Source organism: Halichoeres trimaculatus, unplaced genomic scaffold (genome assembly GCF_033239565.1).
Source record: "Halichoeres trimaculatus isolate MK-OKI-2021-1 unplaced genomic scaffold, fHalTri1.1 fHalTri1_scaffold_22, whole genome shotgun sequence".
Taxonomy (NCBI): domain Eukaryota; kingdom Metazoa; phylum Chordata; class Actinopteri; order Labriformes; family Labridae; genus Halichoeres; species Halichoeres trimaculatus.
In genome coordinates, this window is record NW_027437200.1 from 8756388 (window position 1) to 8778831 (window position 22444).

A 22444-nucleotide genomic window follows, 5' to 3' on the forward strand; every position below is an offset into this window, starting at 1 on the left:
GATTGTTTTTTGTTTTGCCATTATCTCGCTAGAATTGAAAAGGAGGGAAACCTCAATGACCTTTTAAAAACAAAGGAAACCTGTGTAGATTATTTGGAAACCAACGAAAACCTTGTCAACCATAAACATCATGGGAATCCTGATTAAAAAAAAACAAAAAAAAACAAACTAAGCTACTTCGAAGTGTTGACTTACTGTGAAGTGAAGCCAGGTAGCTTTTTTTTAACTCTCTTATTCTTGAGTTTGAGCTTGTTTTACACAGCCTCAAGACTGACCACTGAAGCAACCACTCCAAACACCTTTTGAAGTACACTAAGTTCACTAAAGGAGTCCACAAAGTAATCCACGATCATATGACGATGCAGCAGTCTTCAAAAACACTGAGCGTTCTTGATCTGAGCTTCTCTAACAATGGCGGGTGGTGATTAGCAGCTCAGTAGGGATGGCGTCTCTGGATGACTGAGCACAGTCCCTTAAAAACAACCTCACACTACAGTTTTCCCCTGCGTCCAGCAGGAACTCTGCTGACCCAAACGACCTTGCGCTAATCAGCTAACAACAAGACCCCAGAACTCAAACGGGGTCAAGATTAAAGACCAGAATGAAGAAACATCCAAGTTTAAGCTCACTGCACCAGACAGCCAACAGGTGGTTACTGCGGGGTGGTGAAAGCTCTGAAACATGTTGACCACACATTTAAGACCTCTCTTTTAAACCACCTGTGGCAAATAAAACAAACAAAAAAAATCACCCATGCACAGTGTGTGCAGATAAACATTCTACTGTATTGGCCTGAATATAAGACAAGGGCCTTTTTGTTGAAAATAACCTGAAAAGCGGGACTAACCATTGACACATGCTAACAGCCCCTTCATGATTGCAGTGGCAGCTTTTTGTGACAAGAACTATGGACAGGAGATGGGAGAAGGAGCGGTGATTGTCCAGAGCAAAGTGGACCAAAAGTTGGGAAAGACAACTGAGGCAGAGCTATGATGCTGATGTTAAGATAATAATGGTCAATGCAGGAGTGACATTAAACAGCTGTCAGGAAGCCAAAAAAATTGGGGTTGCAGAGTGTAAGGTCCGAAGATGGTGCGTCCAAAGAGACTGTCGAAAAATGCAAACTGTAGAGAAAAGTTTATCGAGGTCCTCAAAGCCTCTGTTTTCGAAAGGTTGATATGAGGGGGTGTGAGTTTATTGAGAAATTTAATTAAGGCCTCTTCATTACCAGAGCTGTAAACAGAGTTAAATTTAAAAAACAGATCTGAATGACTATATTTAAAGCCAACAAACTATAGTTATTATTTTCTCAGAATTTTAGTAAAAAAAATATTCTTTAAGCAAAGTTAATTTTGGTTATTGGAGTCTTTTTCTGAAGATTGGTCTCTAAAAGAAAGGGGTCGTCTTTTAATGGAGGTTGTCCTATATTTGGCTCAATATGGTATGTTTATGAATTAAGCAGTAAACATGTTTATTTTTGCTGCAAAGATCGCCGTTTTTTAGAATAGGTGTGTCGGTTTCTGGTGCTTTTGTATCCAGCCCCAAGTGGACGCTTGAGGAACTGCAGTTCTTAACGGCTTCATTTCTCAGAGGCTGCCACTTGATGTAAAGTCAAGATCAAACAGGATCAGTCACTGTCAGTCATGCTTTGATTTTAACTGCGACACATGTAAACAGTTGTAGAGCAGTGGTTTCCAAAATAGGGGCTCACAAAACATTTGAAAAAGTTTTTTTGTTTATTTCATTGATTAATGTAAAAATGAACTAAACAGGGGTTGAATTAAATCAGCCAAATCAAGTATGTTAAGAATTATTTTGTTCCTTTTAGTCTGGTAATGGATTGGTCTTTCCTAAGGTGGGGGGTCACCAGACTCTAGCACCTTTCTTATGGGGTCACAGGCTGAAAAGTTTGTGAATCCCTGAGTTAGAATATCCCAGGCTCAGGAGTTGACCTGACCTTTACAGAAGCTCAATAATAAATCCCTTAAGTACAGCTGATCCAAACTTTGCACAGAGCACAAAGCAGAAGGAGGTCTGATTCTTAGCAGTCGCAACAAAAAGATTATTTTTACCAAGATGATCCAGACGTAATTCCCAAAGAACCAAGATGACACTGCTCATAATCACTGATGGATGCTGCAAAGATTTAATGGAAGTGATATAAAATAAAAGAGGAGGAAAAAATCCTCTCCTTCAGGAGCCAAAGACAGAGAACATTTGGTGCCTGATTAATCTCGTCAGCGATGATTTATTTGCTCCTGATGCATTAAAAGATTAAATTCAGCAGCTTTTACAGCATGCAACAGTAACAGCCAATATTAGCTGTGGTAAATAATTTCATTGATAAAAAGCGAGACTCTGGCTCCGTTAGTGAGTGAAATGTTGCAGCTCTGGTGAGTGGAGGTGCTGTAAATAAAAGACAAATGTTTTACAGCCGGGCTGAGTGAGAAAAGAGTGAAAGCGCTGCCAACAGACAGCCCGTATAAACCATGCTTCAATAAACCACTTCCTGCTACCTCCTTTCATTGACTGAAGCCAGGGAGAGCCGGCATTTACAGCTCAGTTCCTGTTATTTGGTGGCGGCTGCCCCGTCTATCTGCACCTCCTCCTCCTCCTCCTCCTCCTTCTTCTTTCATGCAGCAGCAGCAGTCTGCAGCTTTCAGAGCTCTTGCTTTCTTTGTGTTCAGCGATACAAGTAGGTATGATTTCTGAGGATCGTAAAACAATTACTGGTGAATTTCCTGCAGCTCTTTGATTCCTGCCAGACACAGACAGAGGGAGGGCGAGGGAGAGGAGGAGGAGGAGGAGGAGGAAAGAGTCCTTACACACAGAGCTGAAATTTTATCCATAAACTTGGCTACACACGTTTCCCATTTACAAGTCCCACTTAGTCCACTTCAGCTCCCAAACTCTCCTGAACTCCATCACAGGTCCCGTTAGTCAAATCCTCTTCGCCTCACTGTATAAATCTAGACCCCTTCAGTGGATGGTCATAATTTCCTGCTGAATCAGCACGCTGAGCGGCGAGGCAGGCACCTCTGCTAAAGGGGTTGCAATTCATGTTGCCTTTTAATTCTGACAAGCATAAGAAAACAATAAAACCACATCAGTCTTTCGTCAACATAACCGCCTCCCACTAGTTTCCAGTTTTCCTTACATGACTTCCTAATCTTTGTGGCTTCTATCAGCCCCCACAGCTATCAAAAAAACAAAACTTTGATTTGCAAAACACTAAATCTGTTACCAGGACTCTTCAGTGTGCCTGCACAGAATGAGAAACATGTGTAATGTGCAATTAAACTGTTCAAAACTGAGGTTGTAAGGTTATTCTGTTGATTCTTTAAGAGATTTTTTGGAGGATGTTCCAAACTGTAGTAGTTCCTGAAGCATTTCTGTAGATCCTAAATCAGCCTAGTCCTGATGGACTGAGCTGGACTGAGACAAACTCCTTTTTCCTTTTATGACCCTCATCCCCCTCCTTGAACTATGGTTGGTTGAACTGGAATGCTCTTTTAATCATGTCGGGCAGTGAATTCTGACGTTTGTGTGGTTTCATATTATTTTGTAACTCGATGCAATCATCCTGCTGCAAAACAAAAATCTACATTTGGGTTTGAATAAAGTAACCCAACTGACCTAAATCACACTTGGGCTTGTGTTGCATATCTTGACCTTTACATGTCATATATCAGCCTACATATACATAAAATGCTCTAAAGGAGACTCTAAATGACTAAAAGGAAAGACACAGTAGCTCAACGTTTTAGCGTTTTTGGATGAAACGTTGTGTAAACAGGGACCTAGATTTTTGACCTGATGACATGAGTCGAGAGTCAGTACTCTCTCTTTGAGCTCATTCAGTCATCCGGTTTTGGGAGATCAGGAGACATGTTGACATATAATTGTGTATCATCAACATAGCTATGAAAGTTGATACGGTGGCTCCTGACGACTTTTCCAAACATCCCTTCTTGTTCTGCACTGCCCCTACTGTTCATGTTCATACTGCAGCCTGTGACTGTGTCACATGCATAGCCAGCACCCAGGCAAGCAATACCAACAAGTGTATTTCCAAGATAATATTCAATGGAGGGTTTAGTAATTGACAGATGTTGGAAAACGTGCAACAGAAGCAACACTGGATGCATAAATGAAATCACAACCAGGGATGTCCCGATACAACCTTTTCACTTCTGATACGATAATGATGTTATAGCTTTAAGTATTGGCTGAAACTGATATCGACTGAATATGATGTCAGCATGAATCATACACACTTTCAGAGTTTCCCCACGGTGTACAGCCTTGGGGGGGGGTAGGGGGGAGCGCAAGTAGGGATGGGTACCTTTCACATATGAAATAATACGGTACCGATGCCTGGTACCGGTACTTAACAGTACCAATTTTTTGGTACTTTTCTGTGCTAATGTGGTAAAAAATATCAATTTGTTTAAAAATATTTTTTTGTTTTTCAATTTGACTTATTTATTCTTTTATATACTACCTTGTAATGTTTTCTTGTCCAGCATGGAAAATTGCCTTCTCTTCTACTTCCTTACAGTCACAAGGATGCATTTAGGTACCTAAACATGGTGCCTTTTGGTTTTTCGTAAATCGGTACCAGGTACTTTTGACACAGTTCCATCTGTACCTATAAAAGTACATAATTTGGTACCCATCCCGAAGTGCAGGAAAGAAAGTGTTGGATCTTCATAGAGAAGGCGCTCTCTGTTCGCTATACAGAGTGTGCTTGCACGGGTTAGTGTGTCAGTGTACGAGTTAGAGTGTAACTTTGCGGTGTGCGAGACAGCGCAAGGAGAAATGTAAATGTGACAATGTACAAATGACATCACGTCATGTAAATCAGATGAATATCATAAGGCTATTTCGTCTGTTAGATTAAAAAACACAAGGTAAAGACCTGATTTATGAGAGAGGGAACTCTAAATCACTTCTGCTGTGATCTGGCGCTATATGGAAAATAAAATTAACTCGACCTCAGGGGAAACACTGCACTTTTATTACTTATTCTGTAGTATGGGTTGTTAGAAAAGGTTTGATCAAGTGTTGTCACTCAAACTCAATGATGAGGTTGGTCGTATTTGAACTTCTCTTGTTCTGTGCCAACACAGGAAACTTGTGCATGACACGTTTTGCACTCAGTTGCAATATCTTTTTCCAACTTTAATGAAAAATACTACCACACAGTTGACATTACTCTTACTCCTGCTACTTCGTGAGCACCTTGGCATATGCTGTTGCTGTGATTACGTGGGCTCTGCATGCTGGATCTGGGCACTGCTGGATAGAAGTGCTGGAGCAGAGACTGTAAAAGACTGCTCGATCGAGATTTGAGATGCAGGCACCTGCAAACATTCCTGCAAACTCCAGTTCCAAGTGCAAAAAAAGTTAAACACACTTCTTTCTTTTTGCACATGCTTTTAAGTGACTTCCTTATTAATTGATAAATATTCTAGGATTGTCATAGCATGCAGGAATGAGGAGGAGGAGGTTGAAGTTTTTAACCCCTGGAAGATCTTGGCAATATTTCACCAAAGGGAGAACGATGAGATGATGTCAGCTCCTCCTGAGACAAAAGAAGCCCCACATGCAGAGAAGCCTCCTTCATCTCCTGCAGGATATCAATACATGTATCATCAGAGCTCACTTAGCAAAGCCACAGCAAAGAGAGGAGGAATGCAGCACAGATTTCAGCCCCGGGATCTGGATCTGATGTGTAGGTCACTGCGCTGACTTGACTTATGTGGTATGTGCACACAAGCCGCAAATTAAGCCTGAGCGGAGGACGAGGGGAGTTAAAAGGTTTCATGTGAGTGTTCCTCTGAGCGCAGGGGATGGCCAGAGGCTAACATGTTGGCCCAATCATTAAAGCATCAATCTTGGTGTGTGTGTATATGTGTGTATGCGTGTGAGTGTGTGTGTGCGCACTGTAAGGGGCTTATACTGTCGCCAATCTGGCTAACAGAACAGAACGCTCTTTCTTTAAGGAAAGGAGATACTCTCCCACCCTCAGCTATTGTTCCAGTTTGACTTCAGTGAGAGATTTTCTGTCCCACACTCAACACGAGGTGTAAACTTAGTGCTTTAAGTTGTTTCTGGAGTGGAAATGTGGTTTGAGCAGAAAGTCCCAGAAGCAAAAATGAATTTATCATAACTCTGTGAAACACACTTAAAGAGAAGACAGACGGACAGCATGAAGAAAAACTTTGAAGTACTGAAGATGCATGCTTCAGAGAATCAATCACTCTTTTTTAGAGATGGGACCTCCAGAATTACGTTCCTCCTGAAGATAAACCAACAAACACCCTGCAGGAAAAACAGAAGTCTGACTCCTTCAAATGTTGATGTTTGCATGAACGATGTGTGAAAATGTAACCACCGAGTTCTTTTATATCATCCATGAGTCACAGGTTGAGCTTCTGAACCAGAGCTTAAATCTAGCTGTGACCAAGGCTGAGAGCTGTCTTGCAGCTCGTGTATGCAACTTGCACCTGAGCACAGATACTTGTTGCTGTAACACAGGGATGTTAAACTGCCAGTGATTGGCAAACACAGACGATACTTTGCACAAGTACATTTTTAGCAGACAAAGTGTACTAGGGATGGGTACCGAATAAGATACTTTTACAGGTTCACACAAAATAAAACCGTACCATGTTGATACCTAAACACATTGTTGTGCCTGTGAGGGGATGGAAGAGTTGGCAATTTTCCATACTGGACATGAACAAAGCATTGCAGTTTTGTATCTCGGAATAAACATGTTAAATTGAAAAACTTTGAGATTTCATTATTAAACAAATTAATATTCATTATCACATAAACACACACAAAAGTACTGATAATTGGCACCGTTGAGTACTGATACCGACTACCAGGTACTAGGGATGGGAATTGAAATCCAGTTTCTGTTGAGAATCGATAAGAAAGGTTTCAATCCATCGATATCGTTAGCCTTTGTGCTTTACCAAAATAACAAAATAGTGCAAGCTTGATGCTAATGTATATGGGAAACTGCGTTGATATGCTAGCAGTTAGCATACATCAGTATAACTTCAGCTTCAGAATAGAATTTAAACTTTCATCACAGAAACATATCACATCAACTCTTGGTAAAAAATACTGAGAATTTCAAATGTCAAAAGCTAACAGGCTAATGAAAGGCTCATGGCTGACTTCATAACTACGGAAAACTTCCAAACAACTTAAACCATTGCTATAACCACTTTGAGACACAAGATGGCCTACTTGAATTATTAATACATTACAACACAGTACATCAACGTCGCATTGTGTACAATTTTTACCTGTTTCTGTGTAATTACGACCAGAAATATCCAGATTTAGGGACCAATTACATTTTATTCACTTACAGTATAAACTGTTGTTGTTGTTGACACAGAAAACCTGTAAAGCTACTTTTTGTACCAAGAAAATTCACAACAGGAATTGATAAGGAAATCGATAAAGAATCAGATCGATAAGCAGAATCGATAAGGGCATCGGTATTGACAAAATCTTATCAATTCCCATCCCTACCAGGTACCAGGCATCTGTACAGTCTTGTTTCAAATGTGCAAGGTACCCATCCCAAAAGTTTACTTACCAATTACTTTCAGGTTTCTTTTTTTCCTTATCTGTAGTTGATCATCATCCACAATAGTCCCCCCAAATAAAAAAAAGGTGTCAAGAATGTTTCAATAGTATGAAGCCTCACCGCTCTTACAGGACCACTTAAAAAGACAGTCTCTATTTTTGTTTCATGCTACTTTTTCTTCTTTTTTTTTTGCATTTTAAAGGTTTACTTACAACGTGCCAATAATCCACCAGTTTAAAATATAAATTCTTGTCATTTTTCCCCTGTGTAAAGATTTTGTTCAGGAGTATTCAAGAAATCAAAGATTACAGAATGAGATGATGGTTGAAGACCAATTGTATTGATCTCCAAAGAGAAAATGTGTAAAAAAATTCATTTTTTTGTCAGGCATGCCTAGAACTTGATCATTTATTTTTAATAAGTAATGTTACATTGAAAGTTATTCATAAAAACTGTTGTTATTTATTTGAAGTTCAGTAATATCTTGTCTTCACTAAATTAATAAAGACTTTTGGGTTGTCCCACTGTCAAACTGTAAAGTGTGTTGGGGCTCTTGTGCTGACTTTTTGAGCCCTCTCAGTTACTTAGTGTGAGGGACCCACAGTTAAGAGCAATGTGATGTGAACAAGGGGTTCCCAGGTGAAGCCAACAAACACAGCAGGGCACAGGAAAACGTAACGTGGTAAAAAAAAAAAAAAAAGACAGAAACAAAAAAACGTAGGATTTGAAACAAGCGGCAACCGCCAGTGTAAAAATGTGAGACAATGTGGAAGGGCTAAAATCTGCTATTTCTCGGGTGTCCACTTGAGGCTGGTTCCAAAAGTACTAAAGTCATACACACCAAGACAAAAAAAAAAAAAAAACTTTTTCAAAGCAGAAATTAACTTTTTTACAGCCTGGTTCAAAAAACAACTCCTTTCTGAATTGCTAATTGCTTCAAAAATCTGTTTCCAAACAGGCGGGTGACGTTTAGGAGACCAAGTCCAAACTTTACAGTCTTTGATTTGAAATCTATGTTTAAACTTTAAAAACATTGGTTTACCTGTTTAAGAACAAATGTATGAAATTGCCTCAATCTGTCTTAATCTATAGAACTCACTCTTATCATGAATGTACAGTTCAATTTATTTTTATTTTTATTTTTTCCATATTGTTAAAGCCTATTTCTTTCAGTTTTGTGGTTAAGCTGTTTTGGTTTTGCTGACTGAGTGCATTTTCAACTAACTTTTTTTTTAATAGTAATTCATAACGCTGCTCAGGTGAGCTACCTGCAGGTGAGGTGGCAAAGTGTAGTCCCTTTTTCTGAGGCCATGCAGACTCGTGCACTATGTGACTTTCCAGGTGATGTGAAGTAAGTCAGAAAGGGCTCAGGGACATCCCTACTATACTCGGACAGTATGTGTGGAGTTTGACATGTTCTAGCTAATGTAATGCAGCACACTGAACTGGGACATCACTTTGTTCTTTCTGTTCAGCGCCTTTTTGAGAGTAACATCCAAAACACTGTGTTGAGGAGTCTCCAGGAATAAATTAGTGTGACATTTTAAAACAGCGAAAAGTGAAACCGGTTCATCTCTACTTCCTCTCTGACTAGTGAGACGTAATTTATGATCTGGGTGTAACAGTGTGTGTGTTTGTCCTCATCTCTTCAGTGTGTTACAACCTTTAAACAAATATGTACAGTAAGAGCAGCTTCATGAAGTTTAAATGAGACACCTGAAGCTTCCGCAGGTTAGATCAGGACATGCCAAAAACTGAAACCATGTCTCTGCAGAAAGGTGGAGTTTGAACAGGGTGGAGGTGTGCAGTGACATGAAAGCAAACATCCTGATGATCTGAAACAGCTGACTTTAAGGAGTCTGTTGTGTCATCTGAGCCTGAGCTGGTGTTATTTCACATGTGCAGTCAGTCAGTGAGTCACATCGATCCTGGAGCTGTACAGGAATTATTTACCTCCCTGTAGAGATCAACAGGAGTAATATGTTTCCAGAAATCATCAGCTTTCCCATGTGACAAAGCAGAACGCCCAGTCATCAACAAAAGATATACAGACACATGGAGCATTCAACTCAGGATGTAGCCTAACAAATACATGGCAGGAGGAAGACATCACCAGCGCTTGAACACCTCTGAACTTAAAGCTACGGTCTACAATCTGAAACCCAGTTTGGCTGATGAGACACATTTGAAAAATGCAGCCTCACTCACCCCTCCCCTCTGTGTTCCAAGATCCCGCCCCCCAGCTCGTATGCCCCTTCTTCGCTGCCTAACAACACGCCCCCTCCGACAGAGCAAGAAGCCGGCCGGCAGAAAATGTAACAAACAAGACAGTCACCCTCCTTGTAACTCACGGTGGTAGCTTTTTCAATTGGACCAGCGAGCTCAAAACCATGAATTTGCCGGCGAAGCAGGTCTGGCCTTGCCACCGCCAGTAGCCAGAGCAGAGCCGACTGTGGGCGGGGCTTTACCTTTCTCTGTGTGTCTTCACCAGCTCAGTTTACAATGCTAAAGATGTGTGGCTAACTTATACTAAAATCTATTGACAGAGCCGACCTGTTCCGACCAGCAGCGTTCAGTCATTAGCCAGTTTAGGCACAGACTAACCAGAGTTATTCAGCTGACATCTCCCACTGTGGTAAACAAAGTCATTACCTGTTCAACAGAAACTCAGCTGTCTCGGCAGTTCCAAATCCCTCTGCAGCTTTTTCCACTGGTCGTACATTTCTCCAATATTCAGTCTCTGTTGGCACCTGTATCGCTCATAATTCTTCCTTGCTTCAGCCTTTTCCTTGAACTTTTTCGTTTTCTTCCCTTCCCTGTGGAGGGTAACAGTAACAGCTTCCTGGTTTCAGTCTTCTCTGGCTCCATGACGCTTCGGTAGCTGAGCAGCTAGCTGACGTGAGAGGGGTAGTGGGGAAGGACGAGGTGGGACCATGGCCATGACGGTGAGAAGCGAGGGAGACAGGGGATTGGATGGACTCACGGACCAATCAGAACCACGCATGCCATGCGCAGTTCGGATTGGTCAACTAGTATGCAGCTTTGCAACGGATATACTGAATGGATTTTTTTTCCGTTCTTTTTGGTCTTTATATTGTGTAGATTGGACCATGGGACCATAACAGCCCTATAAATGGTGTTATTAAGATGTACAAAGCTTTCAAATCGTACACCATAGCTTTAACTAAATTTATTTATGACTTATGGATTGAAAATAGGTAAAGTCATCCAGGAATAATAATGAGATTATAATTAAATGCAGATAACCAGGAATTATCCACAGCCTCTGCAAGTTGACACAATCTCCAGCTGTGCAGTTACTTTTTTAACATGAGCACAAGCTACAGCTCTGATATTTTCCTTTGTGCAGTAAATAAATGTAAACCACAGTTTCTCATGGCTCTGTAACAAGAGACTTTAATCACCCAGGAAGTACCCATTATCAAATAAAATGTGTTAAAGCTGCAGCTCCAGGAATCGAATAGTGTCAGGCATCAATAAAACAGAGCAACAGCTGTACAGAGTCTTATAAACTGATAGATGCAGCAGGTCTCTGGGAATTCTTTATGAATATGTTCAGTAAAAAGCCACACTGCAGCCCAGGAATTACCCACAGCCCAGTTTAAGCTTAGAGACTCTGTCATTTACCCTGTTTTTAATTGTGTGAAGTTGTATCACAAAGTCTCTATGTGCCTTTTTGTGACTCCTGTCGCAGTAGCACCAGATCTAAAAGCAGGAGAAGAAACCAAGACGAGAATTTCACGGAGCCTGTTTACTAACGACATCCAAAAACTCAGAGGTTTGGTTTTGGTCACTCTGTCCTTGATCAGAGAGCCAGACGAGCTGAAACACCACCACAGCCTCTCTCCTTCCAGGACAAATCTCAGTTTGAAATGTTTTTTTTTCCTCCTGTGACAAAAAGCACTTTGGTGTTAAAACCCACAAAAAGCCCCTCAGCTCTCTTGGTTTCTTTCCTCCGCTGCACAGCTCACAAATCTCCAACTCTTTCACCTAGCTCGCCTATTTCTTCCCCATTACATCGTCTTACATCTTTCCATAAAAGTGACAATCCTGTGAAATATCACAAACACCTCTGAAGAGATGCCATCTTCGGAGTAGATTAAATGGCAGCCGAGGCTCCAAATGAGGTGCTTAAGCAGCATGAGCCGCTGCCGCCTATTGCCAAAATGACACCCCCTTCACTGGTTCCAAAGAGCTTCTTTTACCTCCGTTTGTTCAGACGCGCTGCCATTAGGCCGTCTCCATGGCGACGCCTCAACGCTGGCCCGTTAACCGCGTGGCAATAATGAAGCACAGTGGCAGCTTTACTGACTGATTCGTCATTAATCTAAATGTGTGTCTGGCAGCTTCTCTGAGCGGCTCCACAAATCACAGAGTGTGTGGGAGGACGGCTTTCTGTGTTGTGACTGCAGCACTGTGTGTGTGTGTGAGTGTGCGTGTGTGTGTGTGTGTGTGTGTGAAATTCATAAAAATGATGACATGTTGATCAGAGAACAGTGTTTGGTACAATAAGCAAACAACCGATGTGGAGAGCAGTATCAGCGTGCCATACGAGCCTTCCTGTCGTCAGCGTCTTTACAGGAGATTTTTATCAGCTGTGTTTTATTTGATCAACAATAGACGCCTCTTAAATTTAACCTGCAAGCCAGCCAAGTGGCAGAGATTGATTTCACCATGCTTTGTTATCCTGGTATTTTTAACCCTGAGCTCTGCTCTAACTACGGTGTATGAAGAGGATCAAGAAATGTCTTAATATCCTTCCATAGCTCTGGAAAGGAGCTGCTTTTGTCAGCTGAGTTTAGCTGCTCAGAAAAGACACAGTTTGGGTTGAGAAACGAAAATCTTGTTCCTTATGATATTCTTGATTCCCACAGGGAGACTTCTTGATAGGGATGTTGCAAAGTGCCAAATATACTCCTCAATTCAAGCAAAGTTCAAATTCTTTTAGCTGAAAAATATGAGAAAAATTTATGTCACAGGTCTAGCTGCAGGTTAGTAACTTCAACAGGTTTGTTTAAAGAGGGGTTTCATGCTTCCCTGTATTTCAAACATGAATTCAAGGCAACAATGCTAAAGTAACAAGACTAAAGGTGTGCAGATTTTCAAACCCCTATATAATCATATAATACAGAAATCTGAAAGTCTGTAGTCCGAAAGTTGTCCGAAATCCAGAGCATGTGGGTGAAGCAGGTGTGCTGACCATCGCTTATCAAAGTCACTGGTTGTTGACCGGTTTAAACTCAAATCAACGCCTTCTTGCTTTTGCACGTTATTCTAATAATAAATCAAAACAAAGACGTTCAACACAGTCAAAGAACTTCATGCTCATCCAGTCACAAAAACACACACCCTCACCTGGTGTGCACACCTTTATCCCTTTCCCAGACTCCAGCCATGTGTTAAAATACAAACAAATATAATGTTTGCATAAAAAATGGCTGCAACAGCAGACAAACTTAAAAAAGTGCAGTGTTTTTTTTTTCAGGGATGGGAAGGTGAAGCGGGGCTCTGTTAGAATAAGCTGATTTTTTTTTGGAGTGTCTCATCTCTCCACTCTGCTCACATGCTCTGATGAGATCTGCACAAGATCTTTAAAACACTTGCTGAAATAATGAGGTCACTGCATAAGGATCTACTACCTGGCTCATGACATGAGAGAGGGGCGGGCCTCAAACACCAAGGTCTGCCCATAGCTTTGCCTCCACAGGCCGAGGGAACACAAAACCCCTTCCCCTGGCCAATGAGAGGAGAAGGGGATTTGTTGATCGAGGAGCCTTAAAGGGATAGTTCAGTTTTTTTGAAGTGGGGTTGTATGAGCTCTATGTGACCACTAAGGACATCAGATACAGTAGAGAGTTGTCTCCTCTCCCTCAGTAAGACACAAACTGTAATCGATGGTGACGAGGAAATAGGCGCTAACAGGGAGAGACGGTACCAAATTCAAAGGCTATTTTCTCTGCCTACAAGAACTAAAATCAAAAAGTAATACCACAGTTTAAGAGTACGCTACATAAAATATTTTTTAAGTGCATTAAGTCTTCGGAAATATAAACATTTATCTGGACCTAACTAACTGGTCATGTATCCTTCCGTGCAGCGCTAGTGCGCTCCGTCCCCCCTCCTCCTTTCAGCTGTAGGGAATGTAAACAAGCTATGCTTCGGGCGCCGGTTGTAGCCTCGTGTAAGTTTGATCAAGTATTGTAATTCTTTTGTTTGTACTCTAAGGATTGTGAGGCAGTGTAGGAAATTCAAAATGAGTGACTATGACAGCAACGATGAAGTTTCATTCACTTTGGAACCAAAAGGATACCTGTATGAACCGGAGCACACAGAAGAAGAGCTGCTACAGATGGCGACTGAAAGGAATACAGAGGAAACATCCACGGATGTTAATAAATGTTTATATTTCCGAAGACTTAATGCACTTAAAAAATATTTTATGTAGCGTACTCTTAAACTGTGGTATTACTTTTTGATTTTAGTTCTTGTAGGCGGAGAAAATAGCCTTTGAATCCGGTATGGTATTTCTCTGATAGCGTCTATTTCCTTGTCACCAGCGATTACAGTTTGTGTCTTACTGAGGGAGAGGAGACAACTTTCTACTGTATCTAATGTCCTTAGTGGTAACATAGAGCTCATACAACCCCACTTTAAAAAAACTGAACTGTCCCTTTAAGAGTTTCAGACAAAGGCTGAAATACTGCTTTTCTAAAACACCAGTGACAGAAAATGTAGTTTTATTTGAGCTGCAAATCATATGAAGATACTACACGGCACTAAACACCTGGTCAGGTTAACAAGCCTTCAAACAATTTTATCTCCAATTCTTGATCAAAATACTGCGAAACCATGCTGTGCTATGAGATGTTTGTATACGTTAACAAGCAGACAGCTGTCATCCACCAGAGATACAGATCTGGCTCAAGTTGGCTGGCTGGGCTGCAGCTCAGATACTACAAATGACCTGCATTTCAGGCACACAAGAATAAAAATATGACTGACTGGTAATTTTGGCATCAACTTGTCGTGGTGACGTCTCTTAACCCTGCAGAGTGAAGGAGTTGCTCATCATTTTGCTTCCTTGATCAGCTGATACAACACAACACTTGCATCACACCACAACATAAATAATGGAGCAGTTTGCGGCAGCTGTAGACCACCAACACCCTTTACTGACAGGGACCATTACAGTTTTTTGTCAATGGAGTCTCTGGTTTCAAAAAAAGCATCTTCCTCTTTGAACAGTCTCTCTCTGCAGGGATCCTCTCTGTGATGTTTTCAGACACTTGGAAAAACAATCTGAGCCTGTCAGGGACAAAAACAACTTGTAGAAGATGCAGTTGCTTCTCTGGATTATATTGTAGTTGTTTTACTTCAGATGGAAGAAGAAACCGAAGGAGGAATTCAAACTTTTGGTTCCAGTTATTCAAAATCCAAAATATGTAACAAACTTAAGCCAAAACTTAAGAGTTACAGGAGATAGACGAGGTGAGTTTCCAATTTTTCCGTTGAAAAGACAACTTGTTAGCGGTTCTAGTTAAATGTGACAAAACACTTTTTAACTCATGAAACTCTGGAGTCCTCCTCTCTGATGAATTACACGCGGCTGTGTTTGAACTAGAAACACTCTGGAGTCCCAACAGATCAGGAAGCACTTTGGCTCACAATTTGTCACCGTGCAAAAACACGCCGGCCCCAAAGACTTCACAGACTCTGCAAAGATCCCATGGCATGTGTCAAACCAGGAGACTTATTGAAGGTTAAGTATTCTCCTGCTGGGCTTCAGGCCGAACTCTTTGAGCCTTGTGTCACATTTATCAAGACACCGCTGCAGTACAGAAAGTACAGGGAGAGAGATGCAGTGTACAGGAGCCAGATCTTATTATATTCTGTGTAATCAAAAGCCTTTCAGGAGAAATTTAAGCTCTGAGGCTTCAGTATCAGCAGATAGGAATCTGATTTATGGACAGCTTGCAGGCAGCTGGGGAAATAAATATAGAGTAAGATTTCAAACCTGCTGTATGCTTTCTCAAAAGTTTGAGAGCTTGAAATGCTTAAATATCTTCACTTGTTATTCATCAACGTGATTCAAAGAGCTGGTGTGGACAAACTGGACTTTCAGGCCTTAAAGCTGCAGTGAAGAACTGTCACCCTCTCAAGCTAAAATAAAAGACTGATCAGCAAAAAAAGGACACAAAACAGCACAGATGCACACGGTAAAGGCTGTTTTCACCCAAAAGAGAGTTTAAATGATGTCCAGGAACTACCACTGGGGGCTGAACAGTTCCCTCAAGACCTCTCTCTCTACTAACCCGGAGCGGACCATGATGGAATATTGGTGAAAAACACGAGTCTTTGGACGATTAATGCAGTTTTAGGAGCGGCGCTGTCTATGCCCCGATGGATCCCATTATACGGACGTCTGCTGGATCTAAATATCTCCCGAAGCACTGCTTGGATCAGGAAAGCCTTCTGGGTTAGTATTTTGTTCTACTTCATTCTATAAACACTGTAAAAGCTGTATAAACCCAACTTATCCTTTAAAAGTCATAGTACCTCAGAAACCAGCTCCTTAAAAAGGTTCATAAAAAGCCCCTTGATGAAAAAGGACTTGTGAGTTCACTTTCAAAGTTCCTAGACTTGTTCCTTTATTTTTCAAAGTGTTTCAGGGGCTTCAAAACGTAAAGGAGCCTCTCACAAGTCCTGTTACTGATCACGGAGATCCTCGAAAATAAGTTTAAGAGCTTTTCAAAAGGTTCCCAGACCCCCTTCAGACCACTGGACTCCCAGAGGGGTTTCTAAACCTTGACCTCCTGAAACACCCTGTGGTATCCTCCAAATGGTTCCTGTATCCCTTAAAAAGTTCTTGTATTGTTCTCTCCCTCTGATTGCCAAGTTCTGAAAAAATACTATGGCTGAATGTCATCACGTGCTCCTTACCAATACATGTTTCACATGTTGCATTAACACTCAACTCGTCTAATACCAAAAGGTCCTGAGTCTAAAATCAAAGGAAATGGGCAAAACCAAAAATATACAAAGATACCAGAGCATTTCAGGAAGTTCAGAGTTGAGCAAACTTTGGAAAATCAAAGCAAAATTCTGCAGCAACGCAACCAACGTCCACCGAACAAGACAGGACACAGTCCAGATCAGTCGCTAGAGACAACCAGTATCAACTCAAACTTCCTTCAACTTTCTCAGCAGTCACACACCGTCTTCATTGTTTCTTTAATCTCTGAGCTTCTTTTGTTATTCCTGACAATAAAAAAAAAGATGTTGCAAACTTTCTGAAGGAAACAGTCATCATCCAAAACTAACATTGATCTCGACTAATATTTTATCTTAGCTTTTCTATCTTGATATAAATCTTGCTGTGGCAGCCTGAAGCTGGCAGCAGCAAACACTGAAAGTCAGTTTGAGTCATTTATGGTGAAGACTTGATCTGGCACCAGGTAACCAACAAGTCCTGAAGCACTGACCCACATGTTTACATCAACACATCAACAAAAACAATGAACAGGTGTGAGGGTAATAATGGCTGCACAGGAGAGTGGAGGCTGTATAGTTAAGTGTACATGAGCAACACACACACACACACACACACACACACACACACACACACACACACACACACACACACACTTGGACTGATGCCAAACGTTTGTCGCATAAAACAACCTCTGAACTCCCTGAGAGCTGAAGTGGGGTCAAAAACCTGAACCAGAAGGGATTTTAATTGATCTCTTCCTCTCCAGATGTTCCATTAGGACTCCAGATCCTCAAACACCGAACACACACACACACACACACACACACACACACACACACAAACAAAAAACCTACCAAGACTGAAGACCTCGGTGCACTCAACAGAAGGGGAGACGATGGTAATAAAACTCAGTCATCAATCATGAAAGTATGATCACACGGTGAGATACGACCGCTGCAACAAGAAGCTCTGCATGTTCACTGCTTCACCCTTAAACTGACAGAGCACTTCTCCAACAACAGGCAACATTTAACAGTGAATAAACCTGAAACTGTCTGTTTGGTGCTTTCTGAAGCTTAACTTTCTTTTTTTAAAATGTCTGGATGTTTATTTCTTGCTGAAAACAGCTTTGACAGCTTGGCTTTGACTGCTTCACTCACTGGAGGTGAGACCAGGCGTTGGTTTGGCTTAACACCACTGTCCCAATGATTTTGGAATATTTGAATAATCATTTTAGAAAAAAAAAATTAGTTCATATCACCACATCAACATTTTTACTAGTCTCTGATTGTAATGTGATGTAACTGCTAATGGTGGTGGAAGGGAAACTAAAACAGTTTCTTTTGAATTAAATAAAAACTTGCAACTAACAACATTCAAAATGACATGCAACAGCAGAGGTAAGAGTTGTCCAATTCAGAACTGGCAAATAAAGAGACTTCTGCAGCAAAAACAAGTTTTAGACAAGGTGAAAACTTTGCTAAACTAGAACAACTTTTCACAGTCATTAAATGGATCTCTCCCTCTTTGTGTCTACAGGGAGACTTTTCAAATAATCAGTGAATAGTTAGTAGTGACTGTTGAATAGCGTTTAGCTTAAAATGCCAAGCCTCTGTTTAAATTTCTATTTTACCTTAAAATCTGACTGACTGTGAAACCAATGACATTTATCCAACCAAACTTTTCAATCATATGAGTTTTCTGTAATTTATCAATCATCTGTGAAGGCTCTGTAAAGAGTCATACATCACATCTTTTTGTCTGCACTGTGCTGTTGTTTGCATTTATAACTATTTAATAACCTGGGTACTTAAACAGTTAGGGGTGGGAGAAAAAATTTAAGATAAATAAATCTAGATTTTTTTTGCCGATATCTGAATCGGGATTCTTTGTCAAAAAAATCCCCCTTTTTTTTTTTTTTTTTTTTTTTTTTACAAATTCTTCATTTCGATCTTTGTTTATAAACTAGATTGGAAAAAGATTACCACTTTTCTCCAGCAGAGGTGTATGTTTCTTTCTGACTCACGTGATGTGCATTTTATCTGAAAATATGGCTTCTTATATAGTCTGTAAAATTATCATCATCATTTAACTTTTTCACATGGCCTAGTGTTAAAAAAAGCAAACTAAAAATCACCAAAATCTTAAATATCAATGTATTGCAATTTAAATCAAATCGACACTCCAAAAATCATAACAGAATCGAATCACAAGAATAGCATATCGTGCCAGCCCTTAAAGTGATACTCCGGGATGGTACAAGTTGGGTTCTATCACAAGGTTTAGGGCAGAAATTACCCCTACAGCAGTGTTTTTGTGCAGCAGAAGCCCAGGGCGCACGCACCAAACACCCCCTCCCTGCTCCTCTGCCGGTTTCCTCTGCACTCAGACGGGGCCATTTTTTACTTGACCAAAAACACAAACGGACTCCCACCAAAAAAATCAGATATCGGTCTGCATTCACGCTTTATTCAGAGAATTTTCAGCGCGTTACTTTCACACAAAAACACCGTTAAATAAAGCTATTGTATTTATTTATCAACATCTAAGGATAGCTGATAGGTAGCATGTCTTTTGCTATAGTCTTTTGATTGCTCTGCACGTCGATCATCAAACTTAAGTCTTTGGGTGACGAAACTTACCACTGACCGTTGATCTGCAGACAGCGCCCTACTTTCTGATGCATGCTTTGTTCTCACATGGCTGTGCATAGTTACTGTCCATTTGTGCACAGCCATCTTAACCTTGCAGAGTTTGCTCTGCACATCATTTCATTCATTCTCTCAAAGGAGCTCCATGCAGAGCTTTTGGATGCCTGGAGAAGACGTCCTTGCATGCCTCTGCTGTTTGTATCATCAGCAGCATAATGGCACAACATAGAGTCATTGTGTTATTTCCAGGTACCAGTAAAACACAGGAAAACATTATTTTTTTTATCTAAGACAAACCTGTCGCATAAAGTGGTCATTTCAATGAGTGTAGGGCTGCAGCTATTGAATATTTTAGTATTTGAGTATTCTACTGAAAACCCCATCGATTAATCGAGTAATCACTAAAATACATTTTTGTTTAGTGAAAGAGCAGTTATTTTTCAAATGAAAAATTTTTCTCTTTAAGAAATAGAATTTTCTGATACAGCATGTCAATAAGAGCACTTGCTTTGGTAGCTCCAAAATTTGTAAACACACTTTGACACATTTTTTTGTGCCTTTCACATCTCATCAAATGCTGTGGACCCAAATGGCACCCGTTTTGTAGAATGACCCATTAGTCTCCAAACTCCAGAAAAGAAGCTAGATTTGTTGCTAGTTGCTATTTTGTATAAGAGTTAGCTTGAGGGGTCTGAAAACTCTCTTAATATGGCCTCAGCTCTATTTGAAATACCACTCTTTGATCTTTTTAAAATTAAACGATTCCTCGAGGCAGAGAAAATTACTCGAGTTTTTTTTTGTAATGGAGAACCTCGAATCATTCGAGGAATCGTTTCAGCTCCAAATGAGTGTTCAAATATTTGAAAATCATTGACCATCCCTAACAACAAGTCTCTTTATTTTGGCCCAGTAGGTGGCAGTATACAAGCTACCATTACACACCCAATAAACAAACAGATTATAAGCAAATAAAAGTTGTGTCCCTGTGTGCATTGCGAAATGAGTGCTGCAAGTTTTAAGACGAGGTGATGAATCCTTAGGTTACATGTTTAAAAAATCTTCATCACAGCCGATGCATTGTAAAAGAAATGAAGGAGTAATAGCTGCAGCTAGCATCAGCAACAAGTACGGTCGTGTGATTAGACACACATTTAAGAGTTGCAGAAAGTTTGCATTAAATAATCAAACTGAAGCACTGAATCAGGTAGCAGACTGAGCAGCAGCTGATGGTGTATTTGAAGAGTATCATGAGTCTTTTCCATTCTGCACACATTCACAGTCTGCTCCACACATATTATATGCGAGTGTTCATAAACTGGACTCTACAGACTCCCTTTTTTAGCACACATTCAATTCACAGGTTTGAATGAGCCGAGCGTCTCCAAGTAACCACAACAATCATGCTTCCTACCACTCACACCTTGAGAATTAAAAGCACCATCAGGTGTGATTGTGTTCAGCAGGGTGTCAGAGCAAAGCATCTGCAGAGAGCGACATTTAAAAGGAGCCGTTAAATACACTGTGCTCCATTAAACATTATTTCCAATTTTTCCCTTCTGTCCAAGGGGAATCTCAGAGAAACGACATGCATGACTTGTTTTATTTGCCTCCATATAGTGCTTACTGTGCAGCAAGACACAAAAACTACTGATTTTTCTCAGCAGTTTGCTTCAAGGTGAGCTGTTTTAACTGCACATGGGTGACACAATACACATTTTTCAGCCAACATGGTCAGATTCAGCTGCAGGATGCATGCTGTTAACACAACAGGACCAAAGATGCAGACAAAGAAAGCAGCTTTAAAAAAATAGTTAGTGGCTCTTACCTCTTTTTGGTTTAGGGAAGCTTTCGTGCAGGTGAAAAACTACTTTTTCCACAAAGTGCTGGATGTTGCTGTGCTCTGGTCCTCTCACAAACACCATCCAGTCGTGGGTGAAGCCTTCCACAGTGGGTTTCTTTCTGAACTGGGCTCGATGACCAAGTTCTAGTTTCACCTGAACAGCACCCTTTGAGAGAAAAATAAGATGGGTAAAGATGGTTAGAGATGCTGCTTTCACTCATTTTTTTAAAAAGGACACGAAACTTCATTTAAAAATCCTCTCAATAACCCCTCATTGCTCAATTTACACACATTCGAGGTCCACATTAGCTACTTTTAATGTTAGTAAAGCCTTAAAATATATATCAAAGTACTCGGCATGCATGGAGCTGCATCCATGAATTAAAAATTAACATCTTTCTTTTAACATTCCCAAAGAGTAACACAATGTGGCTGCAGAAAAAACGCACTGAACAACAAGAATCCCCTCATGTGAGTTGACATTTTTTCGATTTCGCAGCTACTTTTGCCTGAACATTGTGTAAAAATAACGCCGAAATTACTACTGGACTCCCGTCATTGTGAAATAATTTAAAATACAGCGTTCAAAAAGCGAGTTTTCAGGTGTTGAGACAGAGACAATAAAAACGCCACGTTTCCAGGTTTAATTCTGAATTGTTCACTCAGGGGATAGCGGCACACATCGGCTCGTGCTAGCTCGGTTCGAAAATCCTCATTACAGAGTAAAACCCTCAGAGTCCTCCGGTGGAAATGTCCAAACAGATACTCCATCAGCCCGGACAGGCAGGAAAACCCTCCCCGTGGATACTCACCGAGTTGGCCATCCTTTGGGCCCAGCGTTACTGTTATTTCATGGAGAATTAGTTTTAAATGAGAGCAGAGGTGAGTACAGTTTCCTTATGACGGCGGACATGGTCTCTACTGGTCTGCAGTCACACTCAAGACTTTCAAAGGCTCGCCGGCGGTCAATTACAGGTGTTCACATGCAGCGTTTCCGCTACAGATTTACAAAATAAAACAACGGTTTAACGCTATGATGTTGTAAATTTAAGCAAGAGGGATAAAAACAGTTGTGTGTCAAGATTTGCACATTTTTATCTTTTACAAAAAAAAAAAAAAAAACACATACAGTGCTTAACAAATTCATTTGACCACGTGTCACACAAATGAGAAAATCATCCAGCATCATGCACTAGGTTGGAAAAGTACAGGCTAAGGCACACTGCTAAAGGCAAACTAAGAGAGTTTGTTAAACTCTGGAAACCATACACGAACATTACAGAAGCCAGGAAAAGAGGCTTCACCTGGGCAGAAATTTTAAA

The 22444-nt window shown here is 40.6% G+C and overlaps 1 protein-coding gene across 2 annotated transcripts in view; it reads right to left on the bottom strand.

Annotated features, from left to right (window-relative positions):
• The window catches only part of mllt3 (MLLT3 super elongation complex subunit), a 56420-nt gene extending 34345 nt beyond the window's left edge, over positions 1–22075 (bottom strand). For both annotated transcript variants that reach the window (XM_074661926.1, XM_074661925.1), the window contains exons 1-2: positions 21935–22075; positions 21108–21288 (exon numbers count right to left, since the gene is read on the bottom strand). In XM_074661926.1, coding sequence (XP_074518027.1) covers positions 21108–21288; positions 21935–21946 — 193 coding nt within the window. In that variant the 5' untranslated portion in view covers positions 21947–22075. The remainder of the gene's footprint in view (positions 1–21107; positions 21289–21934) is intronic.
• Positions 22076–22444: the final 369 nt, after the last annotated feature.